Raw genomic sequence first — 23,587 nt, 5'->3', positions numbered from 1 at the left:
ATTGCTGAAGGCAGTTCCGGGACATATAGCTGTTAATTTCGGTGACATTTGACCTATTTGTTAAGAGTTGTCTTATTGTCAATCGTGCCACTTGTTATTATGTTTAATATGTAGTGTATATAGATAAAAGAAGATGTGGTATCACAACTCTTCATCCAAGTCAAAATATGTAAAAGTAAACCATAATTGGTCAAAGTACGGTATTCAATACGGAGCCTTGGCTCACACCGAACAGAAAGCTATACATGGTGTTAAACAACTCAAACTGTCAAAACCATCTAATCTAAATAAAAAACGAAATCGAGAAACCCTTATATATATATATATATATAACTGACTCAGACGTACTTATGGATATAATTATTTTCTGTGACTGTATCTTACATTAATTTGTAGGATCCTTTAATATAGACAATTTAGCTGATCTGTAACAATAACATCTTCATGCCTTATATATCATGTACTGTAGTACGCCGCTAGATTAAAACTGACGTGGAAAGGTAACACATGCCCACCGAAGCTCTTTTTTTGAGAACCCAGGTGATCGTGTTGTCTAGCTGGACGGCTGCAGTGCAGGCGATTTGGTGTCAAAATATCACAGTAGCATGGGTTCGAATCCCGGCGAGGGAAGAACCAAAAATTTGCGAAAGCAAATTTACAGATCTAACATTGTTGGGTTGATGTTTAGACGAGTTGTATATATATATATATATCATTGTTGGGTTGATGTTTAGACGAGTTGTATATATATATATATATATATAACTCGTCTAAACATCAACCCAACAATGTTAGATCTGTAAATTTGCTTTCGCAAATTTTTGGTTCTTCCCTCGCCGGGATTCGAACCCATGCTACTGTGATATCGTGACACCAAATCGCCTGCACTGCAGCCGTCCCGCTAGACCACATGACCATCTGGGCTCTCAAAAAAAGAGCTTCGCTGGCCATATGTTACCTTTCCACGTCAGTGTTAATCTAGCGGCGTACTACAGTACATGATATATAAGGCATGAAGATGTCACTTATGAATATATATATATATATATATATAAACTAAAACAACAAACGACAACCACTGAACATCAGGTAAGTAACTTGTTAGAAATTGTGATAGAACATTGAACTTTCTTTGTCAAGTGAAGGTTACAAGTTTTACACATATGCACTTGTGTGATACAAACATCCCTTTGGTAATACTAGTTTTGTACATTCTTGCCAGGTTTCACAGTTGTATAAATTATATTAAAGGCTTTCTCGTTCCCTTTCAACCCAACAAATCTTAGACTGTTTATGATAAAGTCTTGCAAAATGTCTGCTTGGATGGGCTTCAATTCATAATATGAATTTAATATGAATCAAATGTTGATGCTTTTATTGTTAGTTAAGTAAATTCTTACTTCGATGTAATCTAAAAGTCATCTAATATATCAAAGCTCTATAACGATAAATTAAATAACAGATTCCTGTATTATTTATTAATATGTTTACAAAATAATTGATATTTTGAGCACTTACTAGTCCAGTTAGATATCGCTTGCTACTGTTATTAGTAGCAGTAAGATTAATTCAAAACTACAAATCAAAGGAATGACGTACCTGTTTGCTCGGATGATCATAAGATCTGATGGCTGTTGGAAAATACAGATTATAATATCCCCGTAGACTGGTGGAACCAAATAGTCGGTGTTTTACGAGTAATTTCAAATACTACAGTCACATTTGGAGTTGAACTGTTGGTCAATATAATAATTATAACAGTATATCAATGCAACATTTTGTAGTCCAACAGTTCTGTTCACGCAATCAAAATGAACATAATCTTTTATTAAACATTTATATATGAAAGCATACACATATTTTATACATATCTTTTTGTTACATTTTCTTGAATATATCTAGATATATTTTTAACAAATTACACTGTGCAAACCCGTTCAGTAAAAATACATCTCATTTAATTACTAATCCCTGTGGACATGGTCTACCATTATTGTAAAGAAATATAGAAGTCAGCGATTCGTGATTTCTTGTTTTGATGATTAGATTTCATTCAAGCATCTCCTGGTGTAAGCAACATTTCCATACCTCAACCATATGGGTTCGCCGAGTAAGTATTTTTTTTTTATTGCTTTGAGAAACAAATACACCTATATCTTCCTCGATACAATATATACCAAACTTAAAGTATTTGCTACTCGCGCGATAGTGGTCAAATAACACAGGACTGACTTATCATATCTTACCTATATCAAGTAAAATCGTCTAAATATTACTTTAATATAAATAAGGCCGTTGATTTTCTCGTTTGAATTGTTTTACATTGTCTTATCGGGGCCTTTTATAGCTGACTATGCGGTATTGGCTTTGCTCATTGTTGTAGGCCGTATACGGTGACCTATAGTTGTCAATGTCTGTGTCATTTTGGTCTCTTGTGGACAGTTGTCTAATTGGCAATCATACCACATTTTCTTTTTTTTATAAAGTTGTTTAATGTAGTAAAGTGCTGTCTCGTTGCAATTGGCAATCATATTACCTTTTTTTTTTATATTTGCTTAACTAACTATTTTGAGCCTATTGTTTAACTGAAAGCAATCTTCAAGTTTATGTCGTTTAATGTGCACCTTTCTTGTAAGTTTTTCTCTAAATTATAATCGCCTTCTTACATATGTAGATACTACTACATATTTAGTTGTTTTCCTTAAATGTTTGGTACACCATGTCCTGTATTATAATGTTATTCATGATAGTGTAACTTAGTTGTTCTGTTCTCCCATTCTTCTTATTTTCCATGTTAACAAATACGTCTTCGACGCATCTTCATACGAGCTTTTAATGCCAGACTTATCTCCAGATTTAACTGCCTTCACGAAGGTACTAAGTTCATTATAGTAAGAGTCGTTTCCCCTGAATGTGTAATCCACATCTTTGTTTGGATCTCCTGACTTGATATCCCTTACACGTAAAATACACTCGTCTTCGTACGGTCGAATTAGTGACAACTGCATTCCGTCTAATTGAACCTCAACTGTTGCTTCGTATCTACTTCCGGGTATGGCTATAGAATGCATCAGTGTCCCAACGGCACCGTCTTTAAATCGCCAATGGCTAAGCGTTACTCTGGGGAGTTTTTGACCAGGGGGAATATCTTCCTCGCCATCATGTGGCAAATGTGATAGACATCCGGCCCCAGATGGGTCGTTATCTCTGAGCATGATGGTATGAACCGTGTCTAAATTGACATCTCCAACGATATATCTCCCTAAATCACATAGATGTGTAGCCTGTTCAACTATTGGTCCACCGCTTAGATTTTGGTTGTACCAGTATTTATTGACGCCATCTGAGTAAGCGTAGTAATATCGGGCATTGAAGGCCATGACCTTCTTTCCGTGTTCTTTAATAAGTTCCTTCATTTTGATAATGGCGTCGTGGTATCTGAAAGACATTAATAAAAATAATATTGTGGAACTGCACTTTACAGTTTTTAATGCATATCATAGAATACGGCTTTGTCATATTAAAGGATGCAATCAGTAATCCTGATGGAAATTTAATATAGCTTCTCAATATGTATCATTTTGACCTTGCATGAAAAGAAAACAATTACTGTTGGAGAAATGGTACACTTAAAAGTTTTCATCCTTTGTAGAATTATTCAAAAGGCGTAGATGCTAATAATATTCAAATCATTTGGAATGCAAACAAATTATACAAATGATACACGTTTTATGATTATACCAACTTATTAAAGAACAAAAATGTGCATCAGAATTGTTTTGACCTTCTCAGAAAGATAATAATTATTTTCTTTGATACAGAGTCCCTGTTTGAGAACTTTATCTGCACTAGAACTATAGGCGTATGTGTACAGTGTATACAGTGTATGTTTATTTTTGCGATACTTTTTTTAATTGGGGAAAATATTGAACTCCTGAGATGCCACAACTGTACTTTTAAATACTATATCATATATTGTACTTCTGCCTACCTAAACATGTAACCGACAGATACAATCACATTATTCTCACTACTGACTCTCTGTATTTCATCCTTGTACTGATCAAATTTCTCTGGTGGAACAACTGAAAGAGGCTTCTCTACAAAAACATGAATTCCAGCCTTAATAAATTGTAGCTCTATATCATGGCCGTTATCTAATGAACCGCGATATACTGGGGGAATCCCTATAAACACTGCATCCGGCTTCAATGCAATCAAATCTTTGTGGTGTGTTAACAGTTTACAGTCCTGGTAGAACTGCTTAGTTTGGTCTGAAGACAGCTTTTCCTTTAATATACTATCTGCTACTTTGGTATCTGGATCAACAATAGCAAGAACGTTTATCTGGCCCATCTTTTCTAACCTTGTAGCATGAGCCCAAGGCAAATCTCCTCGTCCAAAGTGAATGGCGCCAGCTCCAACAAACCCGATTCGTAAGCTCTTCTTTTCCATAATGCTGAAGTATAATAACGTTTTATAACAAATATAAATGTAATAGCCACACACATATCTTAAAATGTGTAATGCAATGAAATTTATTGTTAATATGTTTGAAATTGATGCACTTTTATATCCTAGAAATAAAAATATTTAAAAAAAATACAAAAACGGAGACGACATTCAGGGGCATATCAAAAACAAATGTTCCAGACGAAACCACAACATTGCCAATTATTGAAGGACGTCTGGCGATCTTTAGACGTTAACATCTGCGTCATTTGGTCTCTTATGGATAGTTGTTTCTATGGCAATCACACCACGTCTCTTCAATTTATATCACAAACTATTGAAAAACGAAAAAAAATAAAACACCCGACGAAAATCTAAAGAACGAGCAACACGAACGTGTGTTCATTGTAAAGTTCACCATGCATGAGTACACATAGAGTTCAACAGTTAGTATAAATGAACGAGAGGTTGTACAGTACATCGTATAGGAATGTATAAAGGAGGTACATAATGTAGTGTTTACATTTACAGAATACCGGGACTTTTAGCAATGAACATATTTAGCTTTTGTTTGTGTCTTCGATTTCTAGTAATTAGATGGCATCCACATTTCACTGACTCGACAGGCTTATTTCTTTTTATTTGTATCAAAATCAAAAGATGTTGTAGAATTGTAAATTAGACAGCTTCATGTTTACACTAGTTACTTTTTGTCCATTTTCTATATAATAAAACCTTCTTTAATTTCTGGATTCTCATATTTCAAGGACTTGTATTCGTTATTCCTTGCTAAGTTTAAAATGTAGATCCACATTATTTAGATAAACCGGAATATCATAAAACAAAAATGTTATCTATAGGCAAGGTCTTCAATTTCATACATGTATATGTAAATCAAAAAGATTAAATCAGAATTGACCCTTCGTCTAGACAGGTTGTTCTTCCGTTTAATAAATAAAACAGAGACTACTAAATTCCTGAATGGACAGAAAAACACTAATACTAGGTTCCTGAGTTGGGAAAGGCACTTTTTATTATATATACATTGAACTTAAGTCTTCCTTTTGTTTAGTGCAGATATTCAATAATCTCCCTTTTAATCTTGATCAGTGCAATAGCAAATGTTACAGATTAGAAACACTAAAAAATCAAGCGAGAAGAAGCATTAATTTGACACATTCCATAATTGATCAATCCAAGAGTATTACGAGTCCACAGGATACATGTAGACATTGCACTGCATGTAAGTTTGACAACCAGATGTACATGTATACAGCAAATCGATCGTGATCAAAATTAAACATATTCTTTGATACAACTGACTGTCATGCGTTTGCAAACAATAAGAATATTATAAATATGAAAATGAATAAAATATATTAGTAAAAACTATGACACAAATAATAAAAACATTACCTTAAATTTCTGATGTAATCTTTGGATTTAACTCTATACAACTGAGGGGACAGTATTACTGGGATACACAACAATGCTCTACTTCAAACTATCAGTTATAGATAATAAATGTCATCCAGAAGACAACATCGTTTACAATTGTGAATATTTGAAAATACTAAACAGGATATAGAACACGAATTTCTATGCAAGCTATTGAAATGTTCAGCACTAACAGTCAAGGGCCTACATTGAACATGTTTTAAAAATGCAAATGGCAAATGCACGCAACCACCCCCTCCCAACACACAACACCTTAGTGTTAGAAACTTTTAGAATAAAAACAATAAGACACTTATAGTCACTTCTGTGTAGCAGTAATAAATACTAAAAAAACCATTTTTACATCATATCATTACTGTTCTTTCGTGTCTTGAATTGTTGATCGAGTAAGCATGTATGCATCTTATCTTATTTTGAGATAATTATATAACGTCTTTGGGGTACATTACTTCATATAGTTATCATTTTTATTTTTACGTTCCAAATTAACCCCGGGCTTTCAATTGTTTGAACAATTTCTTTTCGTTTTTCATGTACTACGTATATACAAATTTGCATAGCGCTCATAATATGTTATTCTCCCGTTTGTATTTTAGCTGGTTGCTATTCTTGAATTTTGTTTGTCTTAACGCAAACGTTGTTTTCTTGCTTGATTTGTTTTACATTTTGTTGTGCTGGAAACTTTTGGAGCATAGTATGTGGTATATATTTGCTCATTGTTGAAGGCCGTATACATTGTACGTACGGTGACATGTGGTTGCTTAATTACATCTTCTGCTCATTTGTACTCTGGTGTATAGTTATCTCAATAATATCTTGGCCTTTAATACATAAATTTCTCTCGTTAATCATACCACATCACCTTATTTTTGCAATAGATATAAGAAGATGTAGTATCAGTGCCAGTGAGACAACTCGCAATCCATGTTACAATTTGTAAAAGTAAACCATTATAGATCAAGGAACGGTCATCAAGACGAAGTCTTATACTTACAACGATATAAATGTGATCGACACCCTGTTTGAAAGCACACAAGTCTTAACTGATAGCTTCCTTGTTTCGTAATATTTTCACATCTAAGTTGCTGTAGGGAAAAAATTGGCTCCATTTAATTAGTGGGAGAATAGTATATACAAATTTGTGATTTCTTAAGGAGGCTCGTGGGTACAAAAATTTCAGCATAATATTAAAACATTTTATTTTTCATTTCTGTTAAAATTTGATGTAACCCACGAACCCACTAAAGGGACATAATAGTATGTGTATGTGGTCGAAAGGGATTAATGCATTGTTTTGAAAATGTATCAAAAATAGTATGTACAAATAAAGTTTAAAACAACATTGAAATGAAATCAAGCTTTTTGAAACTTGCTACATAACAAGTAAATGCATTGAATTGCGACAATATATACATTTCCCATGCTAACTGGGTGTTTTCAGTATTTGTATTCCTCAGGCTATAAGTTTATCCGATAATGCGTTGATCGGGCTTTAACCTCATACTGTTTTGAGGTATGAGGATTATATGATTTACAGTTCTGTGGGTATTTTATAGGTCCATGAGTCTATGCATACATTTTATGTTGCTATGTATATACAATTTCTTTTAATTTGTTTAATGTGTTTCACAAGCTATAGAATTTGTTCATGCCTATTTAATTCCATTTATTAAAAGATTATTATAACTTTTAGATTTATTTCATTGCTTCGTAATTTTGTGATAATATTTTTAACATTAACTATTCTTTATAGGATGAACGTTAAATATTTATCCTTACATAAAATTGTTTGTATGCATAACTAAAATTATGGAGGATATTTGATTTAATTCTGGAACACTTTGTGTAAACTATTTAACCCTTTCAATATAAGTTCTGCTATACACTTCTAATATAAATGAAATTGAAAAGACTGGATTCAAATATATTTCAATAAAGCTTTTAGTCGACTTTGACACCTATTCACCAACCTTAGCAACTTTTATCGAGCTTTTGATGGGAAAATATTCTTTCAACATTTCAATTAATCTTTTAAATGCATAGGTCTTTACCGTTTTTCTCATTATTGTTATAGCTTTATATTCTATTCTATTTGATTGCATATAGATTAAGACTGTGTTATAATAAATACAAAGATTAAAGGTAAAAGAAATAAAATTACCTTTGATAACAAACGGTGACGCAAGTATCTATTAAGGATAAATGAAGTATTGGTCTACTGGTCGAAGGGCTGCAACTCAAATTTACAAAAAAAAAAACTAAAACAAAAATTGTAAAGTGCTACTGTATAATGAAAATATTAGTATTCAAGACTACTTAAGTAAGTTATGATATCCAATCGTAGTACTAATTTGTCTTCTGACATGTTAAAAAATCTGTCTTTTCGGGACAAATACGAACTTAAGTCTCAAAGCCATGATATTTGTATTGACTTTGAACTAGCTGTCAGTAACTGTGAATACTATCAGATAAGTACTATGTGTCTTTTTGTTGTAAGCATTGTACAAGTACCCGGCCATTTTCACTCTTTGTTCTAGGTAAATGTAGTTATATTTGTATCCATCTGTTTAGCTAAGCCCTTTTAACTGTGTGTGCTTTAATGTTACTATTACACCACTGTCTCACATCTACATTTAAGTTGCTGTAAGGAAAAAAGGGTTGGGATCCCGCTAGCATATTTCATCAAAAAAGGGTTGGGATCCCGCTAGCATATTTCATCTCGCCGCATTCTGTATGTATGTGTCTGTTCAAAGTTATGAGCTTGTAATTCAGTGCTTGTCGTTTTTTACTGTGTTACATACATGACTTTGTATTAGTTTTTAGATTCATTTATTTTGTGCATCAATTAGGCCGTTGGTTTTCTCGTTTGAATTGTTTACATTTGTCGATTCGGGGCTTTTTACGTCGACTCTTTGCTCATTGTTGAAGGCCGTACAGTGACCTTGAGTTGCTAATTTCTGTGTCATTTGGTATCTTGTAAAGAGTTGTCTTATTTGCAATCAAACCACATCTTCTATCTTATGTTATTTGTTATTGTATAACATTAAGTAGTTTTATGCATTTCAGCTTTGAACGCAATATATATTGCCTAATATTGTCGTACATGAATTCATACATATAACATATGACATATGGTATATATGTCAATGAGAACACTATCCACAAAATATAACGAGTGTGAAAGACAGAGGACATGTTATTTGATTAACTTTAACTTTTAATTCATGTGAAACAATATCTAAATCTGTTAATATGGGACATGCATTTGTAGTTCAATTCTTCATATCTCATGGCTTTAGTAAAAAAGAGAAAGTCTTGTGACAGTGCATATGTATTTATTACCCATACAATTGATTCAATAATTATTTAACTCACAGAATTACAATGACGCTTTTCTGAATTTCCTTCTTCATGAACGCACAAACCCATACATGTTAAAGCCGGCAGGGTTGTATAATTACCCGAATACATCAAAAGCTAAAGGACCAAGAGCGACATTAAAGTATAGCACAATTGTTCTTACATGTAGGTTCATTTTGTAGGAGGAAATCAACCTTCCGACTGTTCTTAAGAAATCAACACAAATAACGAGAATAACACGAAAAAATAATGCCAAGTAATTACAAATAAATAAAAAAAAAGATGTTTTATATTGGTTGAGTATTTTTATAAAATTTAAACAGATTGATGAACAAACTTTTTCTGAACGTCATTAGTCAGCACACAATGACGCAATAAACACACATATTCCAGGGGATAAATCATCAATAATTGTATCTACAAGTTTGTCGAACTGAAATATTTTTTTCAAACCCTCCCTCCCCCCAAAAAAAAAAAGTTACAAAAAAAAGTTAATATGATCGCTATAAACAGCAGTTTTAGAAGTGGAAATTTCTTAAAAAGTAATCAAAAAGGAAAATTGTATTTCAAATCTGCATTTTTTGGGGGTAAAAGTAATCAACACATAACGTTTTGCTGGGTATGAAAAATTAATGAAGTTTAACAATGTGAAATTTATTCTTCAACCCAAATCACTTGCAATTACTTTAAAGGTGGTACCTAACACTACAGGTAGATAACTCTGTAAATTCATCTTAATAAAACGTTTTTTTCTAATTACGTTGTGTTGTAAAGGGACTATTAATTAAGCTTCTCAAAGATCAAAATTGGTGTTTGTCAAACTGCTATATAACCTGTGTAATTTTTTTTGCGAACCGTTGGTTCAAAATTTTTGAAATTTTTATACTTTTGTTAAAAGGTCAAAGTAAATACATTGTCAAATTTTATGAAAATTAAACTAGCCAAATCAATTTTAGTGAAAGTGTTGGGTACCACCTTGAGAAATGACAATATATTTCAAAGCTGAATCGATACTTTAAAGGTATAATGCCTGCCTAAACATATACATGTAGGATATAATTTTTTATAAATTGTAAGGATTATATGTAAAATTGGAGTGTGCAAAGTAGATATAGGAAGATGTGGTGTGAGTGCCAATGACAACTCTCCATCCAAATAACAATTTAAAAATTAAACCATTATAGGTAAAAGTACGGCCTTCAACACGGAGCCTTGGCTCACACCGAACAACAAGCTATAAAGGGCCCCAAAATTACTAGTGTAAAGTACATATTTTACAGAGCAACACAAACGAGGGTATTTATTTTCTCATTTTCTCAATCTTGTTCGAATATAACAGCGAAATCATGTAATCGTGGAATGTGTCTCAGACTGTGAATCCTGACTAAAGAGCATAAAACAGTCCAAGGTCATTAACAGGCTTTAACGCAACGAGAAAACCCCCACAACTGGAGGTCAGTTCAAACGTTCTTTGTATTGTCCTGTTAACTATGTACACGACGAAAGAACGATAACTCTATCTTACAATCTCAAGAGAAAAATGCATGTAGTGTTACAGCACGAACAAACTTTCCGATGTATACATACTGCACATGTAAATATAAATAAGAACTACAGGTAAAAGATGTGAAAAGGTTAATAGGACGTCATTCCAAAAGTACAGCTTTGTCTAATATTAGTAAGAGTCATATGAGGCAGAAGATACCATGGGACCAGTCGAGATAACTAACCACATCTTCTTAAATCTATTGATTCAGGATTTGAGTTCTACCAAACAATGACAGACTTTCATTTTGGACTTGTTTGACTATAGTATTCCCACTTCAGGATTCGAAATCAATGAACTAAGATGCCAACGACAACTCCGTCTATACTGAGGCTAGAGCTCTGCTAGCTCTATGCCAACCAATCAAATCTGAATGAAATATACCCAAAGCAATCTCTAAACAACTCGAGCACTCTAGCAACTCCATATGCACTGTTCATAGAGTTAGCTTTGAAATCACTTAACTCCGCATCAGCTTTATCCAGAGCCAGAGCAAGCTTTATACCAATCAACCAACTTCAAATATAGTATTTTTTCAAGGTTTTGTTTTGCATTAATTCATGTATGTATTCATTTGAAAGCCAGTGAGACACGTTAAATGATTTGTTTATAATTTGTTTGATGATGATGCTAGGTGACACTCTGCATTTTTTTTAACGTTCTAGTTGACAAGGTAACAGTCCTCAGAAAGACAGACATTACATAATTTGGATTCCGAACCAACCAGTATTTGTTTACTCCTAAATTCACACGGTTTGGATACAAGCAGGAAATGTCAAATTGATTTCTAAAGTCTTTGGTTTTATCCGGCCGTGCTTCGAATACAAGACCTCTCGAACTCAATGCAAACACTCTACCATGAAATATAACAAAATGATATGTTTTCCGTATATTAAAAACATTTCCAGTTTTAATTGTTTCAAAGCCACAATATATCTGCTTGACACAACATTCAATAAACTTACTTGACCAGATAAAAGCATACCTCTTGATGCATTATTTTCTTGCTCGCTGGGTTGAAGACCTAATAGTGGATTTCTATTGTCTTTTTGGTCGGGTTGTTGTTTCTTTGATACATTCCATATTTCCATTTTCAAATTTATTTATTAAAATACTGTAATATTTGCTACTGCATTAACGTGCAATAACCATATCCAGCATTTCATATATTTCTAAGGTACATACGATTTTTTTTTATTATGTCTATTGAGCTTCCCCGTTTTTTGCTGATTTAATTTCGATTTGATTCTAGTTAGATGGCGTTATGGAGTGCATATTTCAATTTGCGGAATTCTGAACCCACCTTATTTTTTATTTGTTGCTCGTTCCTGAACGTTAAAAAATGTGACCATTCACTGGGTTTTCATTTTCATAGTTAACGTAACGGAAACTATTGGTAAACAAGACACAGCATTCCCTTCCGAAACACTTTAGTTCAGGTAGGGTTCTTGAAACTCCATACATGTACTACATCATCAGTTTTTCATCAACCTAATTCCCCTTTTCATATGTGGGCTTATGTGAATAGATGAACAAATACAAACTGATGTAAAAGGTTGAATACAGATGCCGAGTTCAAGACAATGATAAGCGACCCAGCATGTAAACCTATAGATTGTTAGGAGGTCATCATACAATACGGTCTGTCAAATTGACCGAGCGTCAATACCACTCGACACGGTCTTTTAAATAATCAAGTGTGTAATATTCTGGTTTTTAATCCAGCAAAAGACAGTCTGCTGCGTTGATAGTCCTTCTTTTACAGATTTCATAAGTTATGAAATACATAATTAAGTTTTTTTTCACGTAATAAAAATATCTACCCAATCCATGCTACCTTAGATTTAGATTTTCTATTCTTTTTAAAATTATTAATAAAAAAAAAAGATTTTTAATATCTGTGCAGTCCAATAGGGTCACCGAAGTAATGGCCAATTACATTTGATAAAGCTTTAATTATATGAAAATTTGAGAATGATGTACACAAATGATCTAGTATGTTTTTGTCTAAACTAAAAATATAAGATGATAAAATACCTAAACAAGGGTTATATCCACATATATGACATTATTTTAGAAATTGACTCCTCTCATTTGCCAGGAGGCCATTTCGCCAAAGTGACCCACTTTAGTGTTCCTGTTATGCTTAATGGCCACCATAGGTGTATTTTTAGGCAATAGTACGGATGGTTCTAAACCTGTATCGTTTCCCCAAAGACAGGGAGGCAGTGCTATATATCCAGCTTCGTCGTATTTGTTCTCTTTAATGTTCCCTTTGCCAAATACTGGAACTTGTCTGCATAACAGCTCCATCTCATGACCAGTGTCGTTCCTATAAAGTTCCATAGCAATGCACGCTGGGGCATGACAGTGACCTCCAGCGTATATCAGTCTTATATTACTCACGGTCCATTTGAATTCTATTGTATGGACACATTCACAATCGTCCCCATAAGGACAATTTCCAGTACATTTAGTTCCAGGAGTTGGTGTGTTTAATGGCCAGTTGTTATATCCCGGGATAGGTTTTCCTGGCAGGGCAAATGCTGGGGGAATATCATATTCACCTGCCCAAGCTTCTGTTTGGTAATAAATACGGGGTAAATCATGATGAGAAACTTTTGCACCAACTACCTTGTATTCCTGGAACCAAAAGCGAAATTTCATGTGATATCGTAAGAGTTCTGGTCGTATAGGTTGGTCAGCATCCAACATTATACGTTTGTGTTTACAACATTGGAGTCCGCCGGCATATGTCATTGAGTTACACGTTGGATTTCTCTGAGATAACAGCTCCCCAGCAGGTGCTGGAACACAGTTTTTGACGAAATGATCACAGTTAGACCCATTATTATCACACATCATACCTGTTTCTCCTACTTCACAGATGCAGTTTGGTTCGTTGCTTGCTATTAACGCAATAATGCCGGTAGTATGTATCTTATGGTAAGCAAAGACCTGAGAAGAACCGATAGCAGAAATGAAGTTGATTTGTGCATTTAAAGCGTTAAAGCTGTAATGTTCTTTCGTCAAACCTTTTAGAGGTCGTGTCAGGACGGCTGTTCTAACACCGTCGACGACTGTATTGGATACAATCTTAATGCTTGATTTCAAAGGAGTTCCTGGACAATGGTCTGCCTCGCTTCCACAAGTACCTATCTGCCGTTCGTATACACCTGTAGAGTTAACAATTAAAGTATACGGTTTGTCGGCCATATGTGTAGCATTGAAACCAACTCCAAACCATGCGTCTGCAGGTCCACTCAAGGTTATTGTGCTAGCCCCAGAAAGTTCAATTTTTATTGATACACCGGTGCTAAATTTCAAATTTCCTGTTCGTTTACTCGATGTCGAACATTGTTTTGAACTTTTAAACTCGTTGTAAGACACAATTATTAAACCATCAGACTCTGAGTCAACACTACAGCCACTAGGAACTTCGCTTGAAGAGGAAACCATGGTTACGTTCTTAGTTGCTTTGACTCCTAAGTTGGCTACCGCATCAAAACATATGGTCGCACTTTTCGTGGGGGTTTTACAAGATGGCGCTACAACAAATGCGTAATGGTGCTGAGTGTATTTTGTTTTTGTGCTAGGACCGTATATCGCAGGGTCACCACCAAAACGTCCATTGCATGGACATTCTAGAATTCCAGAATAAATTGCTCCTCCTTTCGGAATGCCACGACCATATCTAGCCTGTCGTGGTTCATCTCCTGGTGTGAAAACGGTACAGTTGTGAACGTCTTGTGGTGTGGCGCCACAGTCTCGGTTACGTGTATCAATTTGCATAGGAGTTATATGCCATTTGTCGGGCGAGTCAATTAATTGGGCAAATCCGTCTGGATAACCGTGGAAACTTTTCCTTGACTCTCCACCATTTCCTTCACTAAACATCTGACTCGTTGGAACGTTTTTGTACTCTCGATCCTTTGCTGAAGGCAAATCTACTGTTACCCATTTCATTGGAGATCCGTGAGCACTGACGTCACTTGGGTCTGGATTCTTAATTTTTACCAATTTAGAATGGTTTCCAGTCATCCATGCCATGTAGTGGTGGTTATATGCCCAGTTGATTGGAACAGATACATCATTCTCGGGATTTAAACCTGGCTTATCTAGTGGATACACCATAACCTGGTCCTGCTCGTAACCTGTAATTGCCAGGACTTTTCCTAAAAAAAACAAAGAGAAAAATAGAAAATTAAGACCTCAGAACAGATGAAGAACACTGTTGTGTACGTGTTGATTTGCATTAGGACAGTCTATTTGAAGATGCGTGTGATAAGCATGATTGCCGATATAATTATTACTGATTTCTAATCACCTATTATATCAGTGTCATCAACGGAATTTACAAAAGAATGACTGGACACTGCATTTATGAGTTTATCCTAAAACACCTATCTATAGACTGGTTTATTATGAGCGAACCGGTTAAACTCCGCCCAGTCAAGTGAAATAAATCGAGCATTTTTTTAATGTACAGTGGCGGATCCAGAAATTTTCATAAGTGGGGGCCCACTGACTGAGCTAAGAGGGGGCCCGCTCCAGTCACGCTTCCGTGATTCCTTGTATAAGCAACCAAATTTTATCCCAAAAGAGGGGGGGGGGCTCCCTCTAAATCCGCCTCTGATGTAGGAACTTGATATTTATTATATATACCTGCAAATCTGTCGATGATTTCTTGTGGAATCAGGTTGTTGCCTTGGTCGGTCCAAAACACTTCACCATAATGTGTTGCAATTTCTGGTGAGTAGACATCAAAATACTCATGACCTTTACTCATATAGTCATCGTTAAAAGGCACAGCCTGGTTGCCGCCACTGGCTACCAGATACCGACCATTCATGTTACCACCTTTCGCATTTTCTACAAGTACATGTATGTGGGTTTTGTTAGTTGTTTCATTTTCATACGCTTATTGTGGTGGAATGGAAGTCCTCGGATATAAATTATCATTTCAGTGCTCCAATAATTTTTTGTCAAAATGATTTCAGATATGAATACAAGTGTACCTGTAGCCCTTTCAAAATAGAATCTTCAACATAACACCAGTTACTCTCTAGCTATGGTTGTTTTTTTGACGCCTTAAATTATATTGCACTTATCAAAATGCGGATAATATGGATCTAAATTACAATGAACATTAGTTTCAATTTTCTTCGTCTTCAGTTTGAGCATGGACGAGAAAAGAAATAATGGGTTTGAGAAAGTCCTATATCATTAGAATAAAATTCATCGTATATGTACATGTATACAAAATAATGATAGATAAATCGGTACAATGTTTAAGACATGTATATGATTCATTGTCACATGTCATTGTAAAATGTACAAAAACAAAGTTGAAGATTAAACGTGGTACTGTAATATATTACATATACATGTACAACATGTACATGTATCATATATATACATGTAGATATAGGAAGATGTTGTATGAGTGCCAATGAGACAACTTAACTATCCATCCAAATTTTTTTTTATAAAAGTAAACCATTATAGGTCAAGTTACGGCCTTCCACACGGAGACTTGGCTCACACCGAACAGCAAGATACAATGTATAAAGGGCCCCCCAAAAAAGTATTGTATAACCATTCAATCGGGAAAACCAGCGGTCATAATTATTTAAAATATGTTTTTTGAGATTATAAAATAAATGTTTGAGGTCTAGCTATAGGTACAGTGCATTTACTCCTTATAAACATGTTGGTGCTACATTTATTTAACAGCATTATGATTAATTTTCAACGGTTCAATCTCTGAATTTGATACACAGCATGCAGGCTCTGAAGCATGCATGGTGTCACTAAAAATACATACTCGCTTGTGCTGTTTGAAATGATTGGAATGTTGAAAATATTCTCTGTTATGTTAGTCGCAGGAATGTATGCGCATGTTCGTGTGCGGAGAATTGAGCACACTTTCATTAGAGTATTTTGTGTGCACCCATTTTTTTCTTTCTTCTCTACCTGTATAGATAGGTAAACACTTACTCTGTACGTTTACTATTCTATTACATCCAGCAACAATCACTACCAATGCCAATAACAAAATTGGGACTTCTAAAAATAAACATATAATATAAATGTTAAGAACCATTTTTTAAGGTTTTTTATATATAGTTCATTGAAAAGTCGGAAAAAATGCATTTATCAAAATATTGTTTCTTGTCCTAAGCCAAACATCTGTCATTCAGTGGATGTCGTTGTTTACTGTCTGTCGTGTTTGTTTTCACGTTTAATCAGGTCGTTATAATAAGAATACACTTCTATTTTCCATGTATCTCACAAAATTTGAAGAAAAAAATATGCAATTCCAAATGACAAATTACAAAAATGTACCTGTATGTACTGGTTTTGACATATGTATTTGTAAATATGTATGTATTATAACTGGGTCGACATAACAGATACTAGTTCTTACCTTTCATGACTGCGATATCCAGATTTTTGATTACATATATGCGACTATGGTATTTTATATACTAAGATAAAGACACTAGATAATGTACTAACAGTTACGTCGGTGAAAATCACTGACCTTCGTGTATATCATGTACAGTATATCATTGTCAATTCCTTCAAATTAAAAACAATCCATTTTGTATTCATTTATTAACATTTATAAGAAAATTTGAAGATCTTTGAAATTAAGCATCAAAATAATTGGAGATGAACAGAAAACGAAGCAGAAAATACGAAAACAAATAAACAACACTGCACATTAAATGATAAATTGCTAGGTTGTAATCATCTTTGTAATATTGTTTGTAGTCGTCCGTCATGCGCAGAATACATGTATGTATGTTATATGTAAAAATAACTTGTTTTCGTACCATTAACTTAATGTTATCATGTTTATTAAAGAAATGAATAAATATGTTCAATTCTATCCTCAGGATAAAATATATAGGAACAACACCAACGACTGAACTAATTAAGATGTTCCTAAAGACTAATCATGCATACATGTAGATACAATACGACTTAAAACCTTAACTATTGATCCCTTCCACCCATATGATACTATCAACTCGTTCTCGTCCTCAATTGCATGAAATATTTGCCACTGGAGATACATAATCCAATCGAATGAACAATCCCCAGTTTGTTGGGAAGGGTGGTTTATTTCATTTTCTCATACAAAAGCACATACTCCTATTTTCAGGAAAGCAATGCAAAGGCATATTTAGATCAACAAATGGTTTCAAACGCTTTTTTGGCAAATGACAAGTAGACTTTCAAAGTTCAATGTATCTCAACCCCCTTTCCCGTAATACATAACAAAACAGACAAACTCATAAAACCCGTCATTGTAGACATTTATATCTGACCAATTGACAAAAACGCACATCAATAGGAAATGTTATAAATTGTAAATATTAATTGGGAACACAAAACGTGCATACATATTGGTTGCCGCATACTTATTGCAGTTCATTTATAATTTAAAAAAAGATGTGGTATGATTGCCAAGGCGTATGGTTTCATTGATCCATACAGAATATCATTTGTAGTGCAATGTTCCACAACAATGAGTAGAAGGCTGCTTTTTAATGGTCTCTTTATATAATTTATATAAATGTACTTTTTACACACTAGTCTAATGGTTGCTTGAGAAATATAGTAGACATCCACCCAAGTTGACTAAGGAATAGAAATATGTTCACCGGTGTCTTTGGCCTATCGTCAGTTGAATTCTTAGAATGGGTCGTCTGGTTGGTTGTGTTGAATGTATTGAGACGTATGATGTTTCGTGTAAAGAGTACCACATGCTCTGTACGTTAATTGAAATCCTCCAATCGGCCAGTAGGTGGACTGTTGTAAGATAACATGTCTGTTTCTTTCAAACCTTCATTTTCAACTGGTACATGTATTCTTAATTTTCTCAATTTTTATCCTTTGCGGCATCTATAACAGGACCTACACCTTTTGTAAATATTTTGATTTGTTCTTATCCTAAAAAATGTTAATTTAGGGTTCTGAATTTATTAATAATCTTGAAAAGTAAATTTCTTATCCAAATCGGACTGTGCACTTTCTTTGTAACATTTAATCTATTTTTGACGTGAACTCTTCCATAATATATAGGACACATTTCAAATAAAAACACCATGATCACGTTTAAAAATAAGATGTTTTACAGTCTTTTTTGGAACAATATCGCAAATCTATAAGTATATACATTAAAAAAAAGTTTTTTCTCTAACAAGAAGCCTCTAAATATATTTCAAATTAAATTCTAAAAAATAAAAAAACTGACACCTATTTTCATTTTCAGTGTTTTAGTTTGATTTGATTTCTGAAATATACAAAATCTTCAAATAATTTCAACAAATATTTTACCAGTTAGAATAACAAATTAGAATCAAACCGTACACTGAATGTACTACTAGTAGACATGTATAACCTGTACTTAGTATATGTGTACGTTAGATAACCTAATGGCTTCGAAATATCTACAAATACCATCTTCACCATACCAAATTTTAGCCTATTTCATGTTATATGTGTCAAGGTATTATTTGAAACAACGGGGGAATGAATCAAAACCCATACTGCAGGAATTATTTTAGAAGTTTAGTCAGAAGTAGACAAAGAGAGCTGGTCAACTCAATATGTTTTTTTTTTGTTGTTTTTTTTTGGGGGGGGGGGCAAGCTGCAGTTGACTTTCTTTATTGGAGATGAATTTTCCGAGAAGGAGGGCAAATGCAAATAATCTATAATTATAGCAGAGTATTCCGAGTTAGACAAATAAACTTTCGAACGCTCGAAAATTAATTTGGCCTAACGAGAAAGGCATTGCTATAAATGATTTGTAGCATGAATGTCCCGCCAAAAGTCCGTTCAGGAAAAACACATGGTTTGGCTGGAAATTATAATAAACTGCAATGTCTAATTACTTTAGGAAAAATTGCAAACGTATTCTCTCTTTCAGGTTGGAAAGAAATTGAAACGATGATTTAAGTTCTTTGTCATGGTTGTGTGTATTATTTTTAGACTAGTATATGAAATTAAATTGAAAATGCGGTTATCGTCTTTTTGTGTGGCTTTTTATCGGAGATAGATATATATTTACTGTGATGTTTGATTGTAGTATTCTTTTGAATTATATCGAACATATGATATATGTTCTCTTTATGGAATACACTTATTTCATTTTAATAAAACGATTTTTTAACGATTTTTTTTATACATTGTAACTGCTGTGCAGATTCCTTGAGGTGTCGAGGCGGATACACTCATTATCATTAACAGACGTGTCGGCCTGCACTGACAAAGGAAATATTAGTCTGTCGCAACTTCAAAAGCAGAAAAATAGGGGACCATTTTTGGAAATGAATGTTTCGGAAGCTATTTCTCTTCTAACTATTTTTTTTATATATACACTGATATACATGTATCATGCATCATGCATGTCTTTGTTTTCAAACATTATGGCAGCTGTTTATTTATACGTCCAGCACATGCAGAAAATAAAAGTAGCGTCAACAAAAGTTGTGAAATATCAAACGTTGAATGTTTGTTTATTCCTCAACGTTGAAAACGTTGAATATACGTTTATCACATTTCAACCTCATTTCAACGTTTATTCAACGTTGAGTGCCTGCTGGGCTATAACTCCGAAAAAAATAAAAATACAATATCTTTCATTTCTATTAGTTCCAACATAACGTCCAGTTTCAAGACAAAGGTTATGTGAAGTAAAACGAATCCTTGTTATATATGTTACAGGCATTTTCTAAATTTAGGCATTTTGTAAAATTTATGAAAAAGTACAGGAATGCATTTCTGTAAATAAGATTGCAAATCTACATTTTGTTACCACATACTTATATAATCTTCACTTTGAAGAAGAGTCTAATAAAAATTGTAACTCTTGGTAAGCTTGATCAAACAAACGCTGTCTTATCAAAGGTAAATATGAACTGTCTAAATTTAACAACCACTGATTATCCCACAAATTATTCATACCAAGACTATATAATTATTAATCTTTTTACATATGTTGCCCGATTCATACATTTTGAACAATTTAACACATGTTCTTTATAACAAGAACTTAATATACAATTGTCACTAACTAAAATTTTGAACCAGAGTGTATTTTGAATAACAGAGTATATAAAACATCATCAACTGTACATGTACTATAACCGTTTCGAAAATCAAACTGTGTATCAGATAATATATCATTAACAGTTGCCCAATTTAACAATTTTTTATTGAGTATTGCGGTGAAAAGATTGCTGATAAGACTTATATATATGCAACGATACTTGTCTGCATCATTAGCATATTCACCAGAATTGAAAATTGGTGCCAGGATAGCATCTGACCATGATGACAGAAAATATTCACTATTCAATACGGCGTTAAAAATAGTACATAAATGTGGTATAATAAAACCCTCGTATTCAATAAAAAAAATCATTCAGCAAACAGTCTGGACCATGGCTTTTGTCCGTTTTAAGTTCATTAATTGCCTTTAATAATCTCATCAGCAGTAATATCTGCATCTAACTCATCATTCACTTCAGGGTCTCTCATTGCTATTCGGCATTCTTGATACAAGTTCTTTGAAATATTTAAAAAAGTCAGTAATGTTTTATCACATTTTCTCTGACTATTTTTCTTAAATAATGAATAAAAATGTTCTGGGATTGTCTTTCTTTAGTTTACACAACATATATTGTAAGCTTTTTTGGCACTGTTCAAATCTGTTTGACTATTAAATGTTTTTTACCATTAAAAGTATGCAATTTTTTTTTACAATAATCGGCATATAGCTCTTTACACTTCTGGTCAAACCATGGTTTATCAGTATTTACTCTCTGATTTTGGGAATTTCGCTTTATTTTCGATTTTAATTTCGGCCTTTGTTTGAAAAATGGAGCTGTCACATTTGTTAAGCACTGCGTGAAGTTATTTATGCACAAGTCCGTACCATCCCGAGAGTCTATGTCCATATAAGTTATCGTTGAACTTAAATCATCAGCATTAGCTAGAAGAACATTATAACATAAGTCTAAATTCTTATTCCATTTGAAAATTTGAGATTCTTCTGACACCATCCATTAAATTTGAATTTTTATCATTGCACTGCATAGTAAAAGCAGTTTTAAATTGAACACGAATGGGAGCATAGTCACTGTATGTTATAAAATTACTTGTTATAAATTTTAGAACTTTTTCAATGTTATTTGACTCAGCTTACAAGTAGTCGATCACACTCATACATCTTGTACAACTATATGTAAAATTATTTGAAAATCCATCAGGTTGGCGCCCATTTATAATTCTTAGTCTACTGCTCTTACACAAATACAGTAGTTTTGTTCCATATTCGTCGGTTCCTGCATCCGGGTTGTTATCGCAAGACAAAGCCTCATCAGCAACATACATGTATGTAAACAGATCACTAACCCTGTCTAAAATACTATCATGTAATTTATCTTTTTGAACTTTTTTTTTGTAAATCGCCAATAACAAAAATATTTTGACATTCAGCTGAGTAGTGTATCACTTGAGACTCAAGCTCATAAAATAAATCACAACTATGAATACTATAAAAGGATGAGTTCTGTGGTGGTATATACAGATTTGCAATTAAATATTCATTTTCACATCCAGTCAGTCCTTTAGCTATCCTTATCCAAATCAATGTCTCATAAGAAATGTCAATTATTTTAACAAAGGGTGACCATATTTTTCTGATCATTACATACATACCACACCCTTGTTTATACTTTTTTCTAGATAAAGGGATAGATTTACACACAAAATCACAAATTTAAATATTACATGTATTATTGATCAAACACTCTGATAAAAACACAATATCATAAGTACAAATTTCCGACAAATAAAATTCTTAAATTTCTCATCTTTAATTTTTTCTTCAAAACCACCATTTATATTCCAAAATAAACACTTTAATGTTTTGATTAAAACTTCCGACGATTCCTACATGTATGATACCTGCATACCATTTTCATTCATGACATCGGCACCATCATAATTTTGACTTTTAACATTTTCTAGATTACTATTTTTTTTGCATTTGCAATAGCAACATCATGTGGACCTCCTGAATATAAAACACCTCTCATAAACAAGTTATCCATAAACAAGCACTACTCTCACATCTTCATCACGAGCTTTTTTAAGATATGGAATTAATGATTTCCTCTTTTCCACAACAGATTTCGGATCTTGATCTGTAATTGAAATTGACGAACTTTTTAACTTGTAACTCCTTTTACGAACACTGTCACGTTTCTGCCTATCACTGAATTTCACCAAAATAGGCCGTATTCGTTCCTGTGCCTCATTTTGACTTGATTCTGCTACCTCTTTTTTTGACCAAGACGAAAGGCAGATTTTATGTTTAATTCATCCTAAATTTCTAGGTTGGTTTCAAACATACTTTTAATAATAAGCGCACAATCTTCCCCTTCACTTTCCTTTATTCAACGAAGAGGCAAATTATCACGCATGGATTCACACTTAATAGATTCAAGATCATCGTTGAGCTTTTCCTGTGCTTTGAAAATTTTCTGAAGGTTGACTTTTGAATCTGACAAATTCTTAGAGTCACACTTAATAAATGACATATCATTGCGCAAGGCTTCACACTCTGTTTACAAGTTTTTTAACATCAGATTCTATCTTTTTTTTTTTTATTTTTGCTTTTTAATGTTTTCATCGAATGATTTAGATCAAGTACATGTTTGGATAGTTTATTTATATCACCTTTCATTT

General features: G+C 33.4%; 2 protein-coding genes across 3 annotated transcripts; both read right to left on the bottom strand.

The window, feature by feature from the left end:
* Positions 1-1,528: 1,528 nt before the first annotated feature.
* LOC134696603 (uncharacterized) lies at positions 1,529-6,988 on the bottom strand. 2 transcript variants are annotated; one of them, XM_063558468.1, is made up of 3 exons: positions 6,905-6,988; positions 3,992-4,459; positions 1,529-3,438 (listed from the first exon to the last, which is right to left on the bottom strand). In XM_063558468.1, the coding sequence occupies exons 2-3, from the start codon at positions 4,453-4,455 to the stop codon at positions 2,757-2,759; spliced, it is 1,146 nt and encodes a 381-aa protein (XP_063414538.1). In that variant the 5' UTR covers positions 4,456-4,459; positions 6,905-6,988; the 3' UTR covers positions 1,529-2,756. The 2 variants fall into 2 exon arrangements, with proteins under 2 accessions (XP_063414538.1, XP_063414537.1); XM_063558467.1 differs by lacking the exon at positions 6,905-6,988 and adding an exon at positions 5,869-5,990.
* A 5,530-nt stretch (positions 6,989-12,518) lies between these two features.
* Positions 12,519-17,581, bottom strand: LOC134695678 (uncharacterized). The gene is made up of 4 exons (XM_063557024.1): positions 17,247-17,581; positions 16,817-16,885; positions 15,482-15,688; positions 12,519-14,991 (listed from the first exon to the last, which is right to left on the bottom strand). The coding sequence occupies exons 1-4, from the start codon at positions 17,251-17,253 to the stop codon at positions 12,890-12,892; spliced, it is 2,385 nt and encodes a 794-aa protein (XP_063413094.1). The 5' UTR covers positions 17,254-17,581; the 3' UTR covers positions 12,519-12,889.
* Between the last annotated feature and the right edge of the window lie 6,006 nt (positions 17,582-23,587).

Source organism: Mytilus trossulus, chromosome 14, assembly GCF_036588685.1.
Source record: "Mytilus trossulus isolate FHL-02 chromosome 14, PNRI_Mtr1.1.1.hap1, whole genome shotgun sequence".
Taxonomy (NCBI): domain Eukaryota; kingdom Metazoa; phylum Mollusca; class Bivalvia; order Mytilida; family Mytilidae; genus Mytilus; species Mytilus trossulus.
This window is presented reverse-complemented; position numbering and strand designations above follow the sequence as displayed.